The 14,712-nt window shown below is 35.6% G+C and overlaps 1 protein-coding gene across 12 annotated transcripts in view; it reads left to right on the forward strand.

The window, feature by feature from the left end:
• The window catches only part of PPP1R12B (protein phosphatase 1 regulatory subunit 12B), a 112,449-nt gene that overhangs the window by 60,676 nt on the left and 37,061 nt on the right, over window positions 1-14,712 (forward strand). The window contains exon 1 of one of the 12 annotated variants that reach the window (XM_087720212.1): window positions 13,213-13,850. The exons of the other annotated variants lie outside the window; for them this stretch is intronic. Coding sequence (XP_087576338.1) covers window positions 13,749-13,850 — 102 coding nt within the window. The 5' untranslated portion in view covers window positions 13,213-13,748. Of the gene's footprint in view, window positions 1-13,212; window positions 13,851-14,712 lie in introns of those variants that run through there. 12 annotated transcript variants of the gene reach the window in all.

Here is a 14,712-nt window from a genome sequence, read left to right on the forward strand (position 1 = left end):
GGACTTCCGGTTTGCTTGTAGGGCTGGTTTAAGTCCTACGGAGCCTTCAGGGAAGCCTCCTAAAGGTCTCTGAAGGCTCCGGAAGGCCCCTGAAGGCTCTGGAGGGCTTAAACTGGCCCTGCGAGCAAACCAGAAGTCCATTCCCGAACCTTCAGTTTGCGCATAAGGCCTTTTTTTTGTGCTCCAGAAGCTTCAGGGAAGATCTGAAGCCTCCGGAGGGCCTTCCGGGGGGGGGGGGGGGCAGGGGAGGCTGTTTTCGCCTTCCCCAGGCTCCTATGAAGCTTCTGGAGCCTGGGGAGGGTGAAAAAACATGCAAAAATGGGGAGTGGGAGGGCCTGTCATGCGTGCATGCACACTGGGGGGGTTTGCACATTGCATTATGAGTGCAGTACACCCATGCACGACTCCCCTGTGTTCCCCCCGCTTATGGCACGCAAGCCAAAAATACCATGGCTGGTATAGGGTTTTCTGCTTGAGCAAAGGTTTAGACTAGAAGACCTCTAACGTCCTTTCCAACTCTGTTATTCTGTTATAGATTGTTTTAAGACTATATAGTAACTTGAACTTTTTATTCAGTTCTTTTGCATTTTTACATTAGGCATAAACTCTCAGAGAATTTAGAATAGTTTTAATCAAATATGAGACTTTGAAAATGTATAATAAATATAGAAATATTTCAAATTCATACTATAAATACAGAAAAAGCACACTTTACTGTGGAAAGTGTTAGTTTTCTGAATGTGATGTATCTGTAAGATGCAATGGTCTTAATTATTTTAAATAATGCTGTATTGAATTACTACCTGAAATTACTAATATCTGGAACACTAAAATATGGAAAATGTTCTTGATTCAAGAACAATACTAGAACAACATATCTGTAAGTTTTATGCAGTAGAACATTTATTCATAGTAAGCAGGCTTATTGCAATGAGCATGAGGTTAGACTACACGGTGTTGGGGACTAGCTATATGAACTAGTCTTTTTCTGTGAGTATGGGATTCTCCTATTGCATTTATTTGTTTCTGAGGGAGTTTTGATTTAGGAAGAAATGTTGATTGTAATTGGTCTGCATCCTGAGCGAATGTTGGTATGCTGCATATATATTTGTGTTGTGAGTTGTAGGTAACAATATATTAATTTGCAAGGTTGTATCTAAGTTAGAGATCATAGTTTGCATAGAGTATCATGAGTAGGTTATAGACCTTTTGGCTTACCAAAACTGCATGTCCTTAACTATTAACAGAAAATACTGCATGTGGCAGGAGTATAAGTGGACTTGAAAGTTAGTTACTGGATGTTATAAGAGCAGTGTTTGATTGAATTAAAGATACATAAAAATAAATGGAATGCAGAGTGGTTCAGATTGGAAAACAGGGTATGCAATAATATGTAAACATTGTGAACAATGATGGAAAGCAAGGCAAAGCTTGCAAAGATGGAGAAGTAGAATATTTGCCATTTGTATAAATTAGTTTTAGCTGTGTATTATTGTATTTTTCTTATTTGATGCTTTTAATTTATTTGCCTTATTGTTTCTTATCCCTTTTCCACACTCTGCATCCATTACTTACGTCAAAAGGGAATTGCATGAATGGTATGTAGTGTTGTGAAAAAATTACATGGATGATCTAGTCACCACTAGTTGAGTTTCACTGAGAGGAATTTGTATCGTTTATGCAAGTATATACAGTATTGTTTTCTTTTTAATTTCACATTTCCCTGGGGAAAGAAAATTAAACTTCCGTTTTCACTAAAGAGCCCTGCTTAAATCCTTCCAATTCTCAATCCCAGGGCTACTTCTGCTGATCTGTGTGGTATCTGTTTCTCATTTCTTTGCTTTATTATCAGAAACTTAGTTGCTCTCAAGAGCAATGACTTTATTAGGCCTATGTTCTCCTTTCTGTTTTCTGAGATATTGACTACCTAATATGGTGAGGTATGCCCCGTCTATTGCATGTTGCTCTCACGCCATAAAGTTTACTTAGTAGTTGTATTTAGCTGAATTTCTTATACTTGATTTAGAAGAAGGGCTATTTAAATAGTGATGTATTATAGTTTTAATTGCTTCAGTGAATATGTGGATTCTGATGCTTTTCTTTCTCTCTCTCTCTTCTCTTCTCTTTTCCTGAATGTTTTATTTCCTAGAACAATGCAGTGATACTGGATAACTTTCACATCCCTAGAAGCATAGAGTAAAGCTAATGTTAGGTAGCTAAGATAAAACAATTATTGAATTATGTTTGGACATGGGGAGAAACTTCAACTATATTAGTGTTATAATCAGAAATTATCTGTGGTATTAAAATGTTATTGAAAGGTTTTTGGCAAATCTTTTTTCCTGTAATACACTATTGGTAAGATATCAGACTACATCTCTTAGTATATCTATTTTGTCATATTTTGAAAGGAATATAATCACCAAGTGGCTGTCAAAGTCTTAATTTGAATTTACTCCCTGCTTTGCCTGTACAACCAAACTGCAGGCTTGCCTAGGAAAATCTGCTGCTATTTTTACAGGGTTCCAACACTCTTTTCTTTAAGCTTTGTTCCTCATTTTGCTACACAAGCCTGCAGTGAATATTTCTACCAGTATTACAGCAAACCCCTTGTTTGAAAGAGGGGTCAAAGAGGCCATCTGCATTAAAATTGAATAGACCTACCTCAACAGAGGGGGAAGGATATGACACCACCCATCTCTTGTCTACAAACCATTTGCACTCTGATTCAGGTGATCCTGAGGGTGCAGATAAATCCCCAAGTGGACTCAAAGTCAACCAGATAGCTGCTAAGGAATATAAATCCTTCCGTTCCCCACCATTCAGCCAGAAGTTTTTTTTTAAGTTTTTTATTTATTTTCCATTTTAAAAAATATAAACATTTTATCTCTCCTTAAGCAGTGTGTCGCCTGGGTACAACTATTTCTGTGCAACATCTTTCCACAAATCATATACATTGAACAATTATACTATATATAACTCATTTCCTTCATAATATATCTTGTAATAAAAATACAGTAATAACATTAAACATGATTATTCTCATCGTACTCATGTTATCAGTTGCTATTTTATTCTTATCTCTGCCTTAATGTGTTTTCTATTCTTCTTCTTGTCTTTTTCCTTTGTTTCCAATTTCCTTTTTTATTCTTTAACTATTAGTAAAATGCTTCCCATATCATATAATAATCAGATTGTTCATTCTCCTTAATTGCTAGTGTTAGTCTATTTATTTTTGCACATTCTAATATTTTCCTAATCACCTTCTCTTCAGTAGGAATCTCTTCATTTTTCCAATATTGTGCAAATGCAATTCTAGCTGCTGCTAGCTTCTAGCTAAATATTTATTGAGGAAAATGATCCAAAGCAGCATATCTCTGTGTGTGGCAAAGTATGTGAGCCTCTAGGATTATCAGTTTGAATCAAAATTCTTACTGAACTTCCAATAGGATTTTATCCAGTTGGCTCAACTGAAATGCTTCCCAAGCAAATCAGCCTCTTAAGGGAATGAGCTATGCTACCAAACTTTTGAAGAGTGATGTCAAAGATCTATTGCTTTGGCTTTCTTATGGTTGCTCTATTTCAAGAAAGATAAATAACTATCAGAAAGTCAACAGAAAGCTCACTCTAATTCAGTACTCTTATCAGGTGTTTTTTTTTAAAAAAAAACGTTTTTTACCCTAAATGAAAGTGCTATTAAAGTTTCTAAATGAACTATAACATCTTAATTTGCACTAGGAGCTTATAAAATGCAATTATTACATATGAATTTGATGACTAGTATTATTTATAAATTATAAAAAAATATATACTATGTTGTATTGTATGGCAAGAGCTGAAGTTAAGTTTTATTTATATTTGCTGTAAAAGAAGTCATAAGTCATTTTTTTCTGTATATACATTGAATATTTATGATATTTGGCCCATGAAAATGTTACATTTCTGAAGAAGAGATTATCTGAATGAATAAAGTTAATTTGGTCTTTCAAGTCTCTCAAGAATGGATTTGTTGCCACTATAACTGAATCCATCCACTTCACTACTGGTTATCTCCTTCCTTCCTTCCTTCCTTCCTTCCTTCCTTCCTTCCTTCCTTCCTTCCTTCCTTCCTTCCTCTTTTCCTAGCATTAGAGCTTCTCTAGAAACCTAGGTCTTCACATACTTTAATGTATCCAAAAGAGAGTAAATGTGTTTGTTTTCTTGATTGTTTATTATATTCCCAGACGTTTTCCCTATACTAAAATTTAATGCTCTCCCTCCCCTGCTTCTTCAAAGTCCAACTTTCGCTTCCATACAGTGTCACAGAGAATACTATGGCCTACAGAATTCTGTATTTGTAGAGAATTGTGGGTATAGTCATTTCATAGTATTCTAATATGTTTTCTCAAGACTGTAACTCCCTGCTCTTCCAAATGCTAGCCTGCAGTTTATTTCTTGACTGTTACTTGCTTTTATCCTAAAAGGCAGAAGCTATTCAAGACTTCGATGTTTTCATTGTCAGTTCTAAGACTGCTTATTCTATCTGTTTCATTAGTTTGGACTTCTTTCTATTTAGCTTCAATCCAATTTCTGTTACTGTTCTCCTTGATTTTCATTACTAGAGCTTTGAGAACTTTGCATTTTCGGATGTTACCATAATATCTTTTGCATAGTAGAGTTATTGTTTCTTTGCATTACTTAGAGAAATAAATGTCATGAATTTGTTGTCTACCTCTGCCTTCCTGTGGTCTCGTTTTTTAATTAGATTTTTTTTGCATGGATAATTTACCTGCATGCTAAAGGACTTTATAGAAAGATATATTTAACTTTCACCAATACCATTTCCCAAGAAGTGCTCGCATAAAATACACTTTGGCAATGTCACCTAATTCTTGACTTGTTAAGAAGTATTTGCTTTCTGTTTCAGATGTTGTGTCTCAAGTCACAAAAAACCTACAAAAATTACTTTTGAATTTTAAACACTTTCAATATACTATAATTTTAAAGTCATGGATTTTGCTATAAGTCAGTGTTTTTCAACCACTGTGCCGCGGCACACTAGTGTGCCGCGGCACAGTGTGAGGTGTGCTGTGGGAAAAACACTCGCCCCCCCTCCCCCCAAAAATCGTTTTTAAAATGCACTTTCTGAACTCGGCCTCTGTTGTCTTGGGAGCCTTCGGGGCGAATTCGCTTAATCTCCCGCCGCCGTCGTCCCTTTCACCCGAACCAGAGCTAGGGCAAGCCCCGTGGCCGTTGCACACGTGCGCGATCCTATTTTCTCCAGGGGACGACGAGCCCGAGGAAGAGGGAGCCGCGCAAGGGTGGGGCTTGTCATTGCAGGCTCTGGGCTGACCCTGCCTGAGAGCAGCTGCAGCTGCAAGCCAAGAGAAATTGAGAGAGAGGGAATGTGCACGTTGCGCTCTCCAGAAGGGCTAGGAGTGGGTCCGGCGGCTAAGGCTAAGCAACGCGCGGCCTTCGCCGGGACTGACAGCTGCGGCGAAAGCAGCCCCCGCCAGCCGGCCCTCGCTTTTGTCTGCTGGGTAGTGAAGGCGGCGGCGGCGGAGGAGGAAGCAGCCCGGCGTCGCTGCTCGCCTTTCCCGCTCTGTGCGTGGGAGAATGTGTGTGTGTGTGTGTGTGAGAGAGAGAGAGAGAGAGAGAGGTAATTCATAAAATCCCTTCCCCCTCCAGCCATTCTTCCCCTTTCCTACAACTGACATTGGTTTTTTTTAAAAAAAAATTGTGGCGGAGGCTGTTTGCTTCAACGTGGCTTGCCTCGTCTTTTGGGGCGGGAGGAGGGCTCTGCCATAATTCCACATTAGCCAACAGTTTTTCCATGCTAGAGCTAGAAGTGTTGTGTAAGCCCAATCTATATGAGAACCAATAGAAATTAGTGGATGAATTCAATAAACCATGGTTAACCATGTATAAATGTCTTGTGGAAACATTCCCATGTTGTCCTATTGCAAGTAGATTCGGTGTGTGTGTGTCAGGGTGGAAGGAAAATTGAAGTAAGATTATAAGCACAGTTGTAGTTTTAGTAGTTTTATTTAGAGGCAAATAAACGTGGCTTGCCTCGTTCTTTTTGTTTATTTGATTCCTATTCAAGAGAATTACTTTATATATAGTCAATATAGGCACAGAGTTAATTTTTTTAAACATTTTCTAATGGTGGTGTGCCTCGTGATTTTTTTCATGAAAAAAGTGTGCCTTTGCACAAAAAAGGTTGAAAAACACTGCTATAAGTGATCAAATGCTAATATACCAAATGTTCTTCCTTAGTTTCTCTGTATATAATAGTGTTTGAATGAAAAATGGGCACTTTAACATGTATATCTTGGCTTGAAGCCTGGGAAATGGGAATGGATCAAGTGGGAATGGATCTTCTTTCCTATTTTTTTTTATTTTTTAGCTTATTGCTATTTTTGCATGTACATACTGTTCTCTTTTTTTTATAAACAATTTTTATTTGTTCTGAACAAGGACAAACAAACATAAAAATAAAAAACCCATCTTCCATTACAAATTGTAGAAAGTATGTCAGTTGGTAACAGTATTTCCATGCATCTCTTCCATAGTCACCACCTGCTTTTCATATCAAATCACATAATTTAAATTCACCTATATGCATGTATATCACAATTATTATATCTCGACCTTAATTTGACTATAATTGTTTTTATGTCCTTTTATATATAATATTCAAAATCTAGAATAAGATTCAACATTCCATTAAATCATCCTAAAATCATCCAATCACAATACATCTTTATAACATATTCTAGATAAAGCTTTTAAACCTCCTCTCGTAATCTCAATGTGTTGTTTATATAAAATTTCATATTATCAAACTAATATATCTATATGTATTGTTATCATTATTAATCATTATTTAACTATAGCTATTGTCGCTTCATTTTATACATACTACTAGTAAACTAAATTTAGCTTAATTTTTATTATACATTTTCATTGCATCAACCTGTATCACTCCAGCAATAGTACGGTCTTATATTTCTTGCCATTTGTAACATTAATGTTCTAGTTACTTTCTTAATAAATCTTGTATAAACCTCACTTGGCAACATGCTGTTCCTTTCGTATCTCAGAAAAGCTTGAAACCCAACATCTGCTCTTTTCATCAGCTTATCTTTGGTTATCACTAGTGTTTATATCAAGATTTCTCTCCTTACTCCATCAATTTTTCTCTCTTTTCTTCTTCTGTGCTTTGAAGTCTGGGGGAGAGTTCCAATCCATCCATCTCCCCTTTCCATATTCCGCCCTTGCCATTACCAACCACGTTCACTTTGTTGTCAGTATCCACAGTTTTCTTATCTCTTTGCTCATTTTTTTCTTTCATCTTTTGAATTCTTTCCTCAACTTTCTTCATTTGGTAAACATCCTCAGTTTCTCCATCAGATTTTTCTGTTTTGTATTCCATATTCTCCAATCTCTTTTCAATTCTCTTTTCTCTGTCACAACTAATAGATTTTGAATTTCAAACATAATCATTTGTAATATTACAATTTCTTTTTCCTGCTCAGCCATTCTTTCAATTTTGCAGACACTGCCGCTATAGGGTTCAAGGCTATTTTAATAAACTTCAAACAGGTTCATTTATTATATTTCAAGTCAAAATGTTATCTTCCCTCCAATAGCTAGTGAAAGAACTTCCAAAAGGCACCTGTATAAACAACTTGTGCTCTTCCTACTATCACTGTCAGTAAACAAACTGAAAGAACCTTGAATCTCAAGTGATCAAAGAGAAAAAAGAAAAAAACAATGTATCCAGCCTCCAGCCTCTAAGTGGCCGTGTAACTGCTTTTCCTCCTGTTCTTACAACCCTCTTTATAATCCTTCTTATTTTCTTCTTTATATTCCAAGCTTAAGAAAGAGAAAAAAACCCTTAAATGGAGATCAAAAACAATCCAATCAATCAAATAAAGCATTATAAAAAAAGGAGAATTTTAATCCATAGGTATAAGCAAAAGTGAAAAAAGAAGAAGAATTAATCCATTCAGTTTAAAAAATAGGGAGACCCTGTAAAAATTCCATTGTGAAAAAAAAATTAGAAACTGGAGTTCAATGCAGATCAATCTCACTGCCTACAGTCTTCTGTCTTCAATCTTAACTTAATTTTTTTTCTTGGATAGTCTCTTCCTCTAATAAAATTTCCTCACCAATTCAGCACACTTCTCTTTCCACTTTCTTCCCATTCCGGAGCTTTCCCAACTTCAGCAGCTTCATTAGCTGCGTTTCTGTTGCCAGAAAAAAAAAAGGCTATTTCCTGGATCTTTCAGGGACTTTGCGGTGTCCCTGAGATCAGCAGGAGGTGCCCTTCTCAATCACCGTCTCTGCTGGATGGTTTAGGTCCAAATGGACCGTCCAGTGGCAGAAATTCGACTGCGATCTCCGAACACCAAGATCGCATGTTGTGCCGTTGTGACATCAGCTCTTTTCCTCTACATACCGTTCTCTTTAGCCACTTATACAGTATTGAAATGAAATTGTTTTCTAAAACTTGCCTTTAAATGTGATTAATGTACCAAGATTCTGGCTTGTGGGGGATAAAAGAAAGTTGTTCTACTTGTGGATTTCTGCCTTTCTGTTTGTCTTCCAACCAGAATCATGGGTAAACTAAACAGGACTTGAAACATTTGGCTAACTTTGAAGAAAAATGTGAAAAGTCATTTTATTTGACAGAACTAATTCATAGGAATTTACGTGACCCTTAATTTGTGCAACAATGAGGGGGACGGGGTAGGAAACCTGACTGACAGTCAGTGAAGACAGATGTCTGAATGGACATGTAAATTCCTGTTTATTTAAATGGGATCTTCCCATTAGGAGAACTTGCTGCTTGGTGTTAAGAGCAGAATTCATTATTCAGTTTTGCTTGTTTTCTTTTACAGGAAGTAGCTGCATTGTTTTTCATCAGTTTAGTTTAGACTAGAGCCAATTTCTCTCTACCTGACCACACCAAACCTTTTCACAGTATACAATCTTCAGTATAAGATAGAGGGCTTTTCAGTGGCAACTCCCACACAGTGGAATACTGTCCTCCCAGAATTGCATGCAATCCCTTTCGCAAATCTCTGAAGATCTTCTGTTCTAATGGATATTTAGGAATTAACTACCAGCCAGCTCTGGTTGGTTCTTTTATTTTGTTGTTTCTAGTTTGCAACACTCAGAATAGATTGGGGTAGTTCATAAGTAGAGAAAAAAGCTAATTTGCCAGGTATGACTTGTTGTCATATGAAAGTTTTTCAAAAGCAGTTGTTCTCTGAAGTGATAGGATTCTGCGTGTTAGAGAAGATTAAACAGTAAGATTGAAAGTGGGGGTTGAAATAAGCTATAGTGTACAATGTTCCTATTCAAAATGCAAGATACAAGCAATACACTTTATTAGGGTACTACATTATTTTCTTTTTTTTTCTTCCTCCAATAATCATGCATCATGTCATGATCACAGACATGGTAGCTTTTCCTTGAACTGTTGCCAATCCCTTCTCCTAAATTTGTTTCTAAATACTTATTTTGCAAACTGTAAAGTGCCTCAGAGTTTACAAACATCTCATGCTTTGTGCAGATTGTGTCACTGATGATTAATGAATCCATACATTTCTTTGAAATTAAAGTAAAAAAGGAAATGAATCTTCAATTAAAATACCAAGTGGTTTGTTATTTCCTATAACATGTTTGTTATAGGAAATAACAAATATTATATAAATTACGGGAATAACATGCTTGTTAAAATTAAAGGAATCAAAGGCCAGTATGGTCTTTGTGTATCTGAAATATAGCAGAAAATGGAGATTATGTTTATTTAAATGTTATGGTGCATTTTAAACTGGATAGATGGCAAGGGATTCATTTTGCTAGAAATAGCTAAAGTGATTGTTTGTGCTCATGGGTGAAATTATTTAGCTTGGCAATGGGAAAACCCAGATTCAGTATCTTAAGTAAATTTGAGCTCTATTTAGGTATTATGAAATCCACAGTGCTCACTAGGTGAAGGTTTAAGATCACTCTTCGCTGCCTCTCAGATAATAGCATTTTGTATAAATATCTGCAGAATAGATTTCATGCAAGCCAGCTCCCAAAGGCTTTGCAGTATCTGAACAGAACTACTGTGGAAGTAGAATTATAAAGCTACCCTAAGCTGCTTTCTGTTGATTTTCCTTCCATCACACATACTAGCCACATTAAAAAAAGGGAGCAATCACTGTCTTATGTTTGCTTCTGTTGTGGCTTCTTAATGTTATAAGCAGTGATGCTCCTAATTTTTCCGAATCTCAGAAATGGTTCCTCAAAAGATTGTACTGAGTGGTTATGAATATTGTGAGTTATGACACTGATTAAATTCTTAATATCAAGGCTTTTAAAAACTCTTCTTTATTGAGAGGCAAATGGTTAAACTTTTTTGGTTTCATATTAAAATCTAACTGGAGTTCCCAGTTTTCTTTAGTTGACTTACCAGTTTTTTTAACTTTTCAACATTACTCCTTATCTCATAATCAGTGACTGAGATGAGCAATAGGTAAAAGAGAAAACAGTGGTATGCTCCTTGATTTACCCTCTAGTCTGGTGCATTGGGATATGTAATTTAACTAACTGGAAGATAATTCTTTCCTTGATTAAATCTTGGATAATTACTGAATTAATTTGAGGCAAGCATGGCATATAGACCATCTGTTATAGAATAGACTGCCTTATAAGATGTTTTGAAAACTAGCAGAATATAAGTTTCTAGAAGAAATTGTGGAATTTGAAGTTAGTATAGCTAATACATTGAAATAAATTGTTACGATATATTGTACCAATGTACAGTATTACATTTCTGGTTCATATTAATTTCCAATTACTAAACTAATCTAAAGGAATGATTCACCCTATTACAAAAGATTTTCAAAAGGTGACTAATAAGTCCCGGAAATGTGAAAAATAAACTTCATTTCTAATGAAAATGTTTTGAGAATGAAGAAAGATCGTTATTAATAAGCGATACATCTTTCTGACGGTTCTCATCTCCCTGCAGTGCTCTTGTGGAACTGAAGTATTGTTATTTGGTTTGGGAGAAAATACCATTTTAGGGACTTGAGTAACTGGTCCTGAAACAAAAACCATAACTTTTTTTTAAAATGTTCTATTAATAGCCATTTTTAGAACAGTGCCAAGATAGATCTTTTATTGTGGCATTCCCATAGAAATTATTAAAATGGGAGAATAGGTTTCTGAGTGCTACTTACAGACGCAAAATCAGTTGAAGTAATTCTGAACTTGCAGCCAAGTGTCCTTTTTAGTTTTTTCTAAAACTTTTAAATTGGAATGTTTGTTTATAATTGGTTGCGTTCAGGATCTTAAAACTGGCTCACAGAACCTGGACCATGTGATTTGTTTTCCCTTTAAATACAAAGTTCTGCTCTCCCTTCCCACTCTGCTAAGTAGCTAAACTACTGCTGATTATGAATAACTCTATTGTTCTGGTTATATTGGCATAATGTTTAAAAAGTGTGTGTGTGTGTCTGTGTGTGTGTCTATAATTAGGAGATTATTAACTGGAGAGTTAAGCTAGCTTTCCTTCAAAATGGTGTTTGATAGTCTTCGTTGACATCACCATTGCTTTTAATTGCTATCATTTGCAAGCAATTATGAAGAAAAAATAAAAACATCAGCAAATGTGCATTGATATGGGACAATTACATGGATTCACAGAAATCAACCTTCACTAGCAAGTTTAGTGTAAGACAATTCTATGAAAATTGCATACTGCTTTCCCCAAGAAAATGTCTTTTCTTTCTTTATCTTTATTATTGTCATTGGTCAGCATTATTTACATTTCTGTAAACAAGATTCAAATACAAAGACATTTTAACTGATTAATAAAAACAAAATGACTCCTACTACAAAACACTATAAATACAAGATTCAGAATACTAAAAATCTAATATTTAAAATTGATTAATAAAATTAAGGTCACAAGACCTTAAAATTAGAATGGATTAAGCAGCATAAAGCAATAGCAGCCAAAATAAATTTTGTGATGCTCCTAGAGATGTTAACCTTGTAGTCTGGCAGTAAAAAATGAATAAACTCCTCAACAGAACAGGTGCTGCTTCTGTTAGTAAGCAGAGTTATGAGGGAAGGGACACTGAAGAACATGTGAGGTACAGTCTCAGTTTCCCCCACTGTCATAGGGCAGGTTTGCCCTGCCAAAAGGGTATTGTTACTCTTCATGTCCTGTCCAGCAAAGTAGGAATAACACACCTCTTGTTCCCTATTATATTTTTGACTTAACCTTAGCAGAAAATGTGACAATGATGGTAATTGTTCTAATTTCTAATAGGCAGAAGTAAGACTTACTTGAATGCCATATACTTATTTTACATGCAGTTTAATAACAATAAAGTGTTTTAAAATACTCGTGAAATTTTTAATTTGTAATCTACTTGATTGACTCCAAACATGGTTAAATCAGAATCACTGAATTCATAAGATGGGAATAAGTAATAGCTAACAAGTCTTATTATTTCATCAATTTTACTAAATCTGGATTTCTTAAGCAGAATTTGCCTGCTGCCACTGTGTTCTTAATTCTTCAAAAGCAAAGATGTTGGGTTCACAAAATGGGGGATTTCAGAATGTTTTCTTCTTACAATAAGTGTGGTGTTCATATGCACCTCTTAGTAAAATGGTATCCAAACTAATTTAGCAAATATATAACTCTGAGAAATCTGTTTATGAACTGTGCTACTTAGTTTAAACTTGTTCCATATAGAGATATAATTTAATATTGCCTGTGTAAATCTGGTAATCTGTTTCAGTTAATAAGATTTAATCTCTTAGACTTTAATTTTCCACTCTTTGTGCCTGACCTACCTAATGTTGATTCTAAACTGTTAAAAATCTTGTAAAAGCAGCAAGTTCTTCTTACAATTGTATTAAACAATGGCTAGATTTTAGACTGTACAAACTTGCTGAATTCTGTGGAGATGTTCTACCTTGAAGCTTTCTGGGTTTCTGGAACCGATAGCTTTCTTTCTCATACAAGTAGCAGTCCAAATCCCAAGTTGAAAGTGAATCTATGCCTTTGGCCTTCCTCCAGCATTCCTCACTGAGCAAGTAAGAATTTGGAATGTCAGAAAATAGCAGAAGGGGAGGGAAGATACAAGTGTGTGAAGGCGTTCCTGATTTGGAGGACGGAACAAAACACAGCTTCATCTGGATTGCCCTTTTCTGAAGCAGCATTCCTTCCTTATTTGTACTTTCTCACTGATGATGCAGCTCAGTTCCAGCAATGAAGATCTGCCTCATAAATGCTGTGGATTAAAAATGTTCTTCATGGAACTCTGTTCCTAGCTGGACAAATGACCAGTCTTTAGGGTTTGTTGTTTTTGTGATCAGATTTCTTTTGTTTTTGGTTATCTGGAGACATCCTGGCTTTGCTCTATGGAAACTGTTGTTTAGGAAGAAATATTTTGGAAAATCTGAAAAGTGATTTAGTTTTGAGGTTGATTTTGTATGATTACAGAAGCTCCCTGGTTCTATCTTGCCATGATTAAAGAATTATGGAATACTGCTGACTGTAATATGTTTTTTACGGACATTATCTGGATACTTAGAAACTTAAAACTTTGAAGAATGGATAAAACACTGTAATTGTCAAAACAGTTTCTTCTTACTTTAGACATCACTATACATCTTCAGCCAGAGACAGAGGAGTACTATCTTATTGCTACTGAAAGTTGCCTTGCTACCACCCTGAATGGACCATGTCTTCCTTGTATACCAGGAATAAGGAGTATACTCGAAGCAAAAAGTCTCAGTCTGATTCTCCCCCATCATCTCCTTCCCCGATTGCAAAGACGTTCAGAGTAAGCAGTCACTTAATTTCTATATATTTATTTCAACCTCTAAGGGCTTGTCTTAATTACACATTACATATATCTTTCCTAAATGTAGTCTCAGTGCATAGTTTGTTTCTGATCTCAAGGTCTTGGAGTACAGGAAAGCCCTAACAAGGCTAGAAGGAGACTTCAATGACATGAAACATCTTAATTTTATCTGTAGCTGCTGCCTCCTATTTCTTCATAAAGATCAGGAATTGCGTTAGCTACATATTTTATATCAGCACATAGTTTTTTTTTTAAATAAAAATGAGACAAAACCTGAACAGCTTGTTAAACTGCTGTGTTTCTCAAGTCTAACATATTTAAATATTTCATTTTAAAGTTTGGTGGTATATTGATGGAATGATATGATGTGTAATACTCTAAAATAACCTGGATCTCTCATACAACAATTGTAATTGTTTCATATTATTTCTTCAAATGACAAGAGTCCCATTTGCAAGTAGGCATTATAGAGAAACTTGAGGACTCAGATTCTTCAGACATTTCCTTGAATTGCTCCTTTTCTGTCTCAGAAGTTTAAAAAGAGACAAGTTAATATTAATTGATCAAAACATGATTTCTACTTTATATTCACTAGGGAATACTGAACAGTTTGAAATGTTTCTGTATAGCAATGATCATTACAAACTTCCCACAGAAATGTAGTGTCCGCATTGTCTTATTTTTAAAAGAAAAAAGTAGGAATAGGTGTACCAGATTAAAGAAATTTTGCTGTGACAAAAGTGGGGAAAAGACTGCACTCCTTTAATCTTGGAATGTTATGAACTTCGCTCTCCATCAGGAGTGTTCTACTTGTGATGGCAGAAAACTATGGGCTTCCATG

This window comes from Thamnophis sirtalis, unplaced genomic scaffold (genome assembly GCF_051295495.1).
Source record: "Thamnophis sirtalis isolate CommonGarterSnake01/CBP01778 unplaced genomic scaffold, rThaSir2_p1.2 scaffold_7, whole genome shotgun sequence".
In the NCBI taxonomy this organism is placed as follows: domain Eukaryota; kingdom Metazoa; phylum Chordata; class Lepidosauria; order Squamata; family Natricidae; genus Thamnophis; species Thamnophis sirtalis.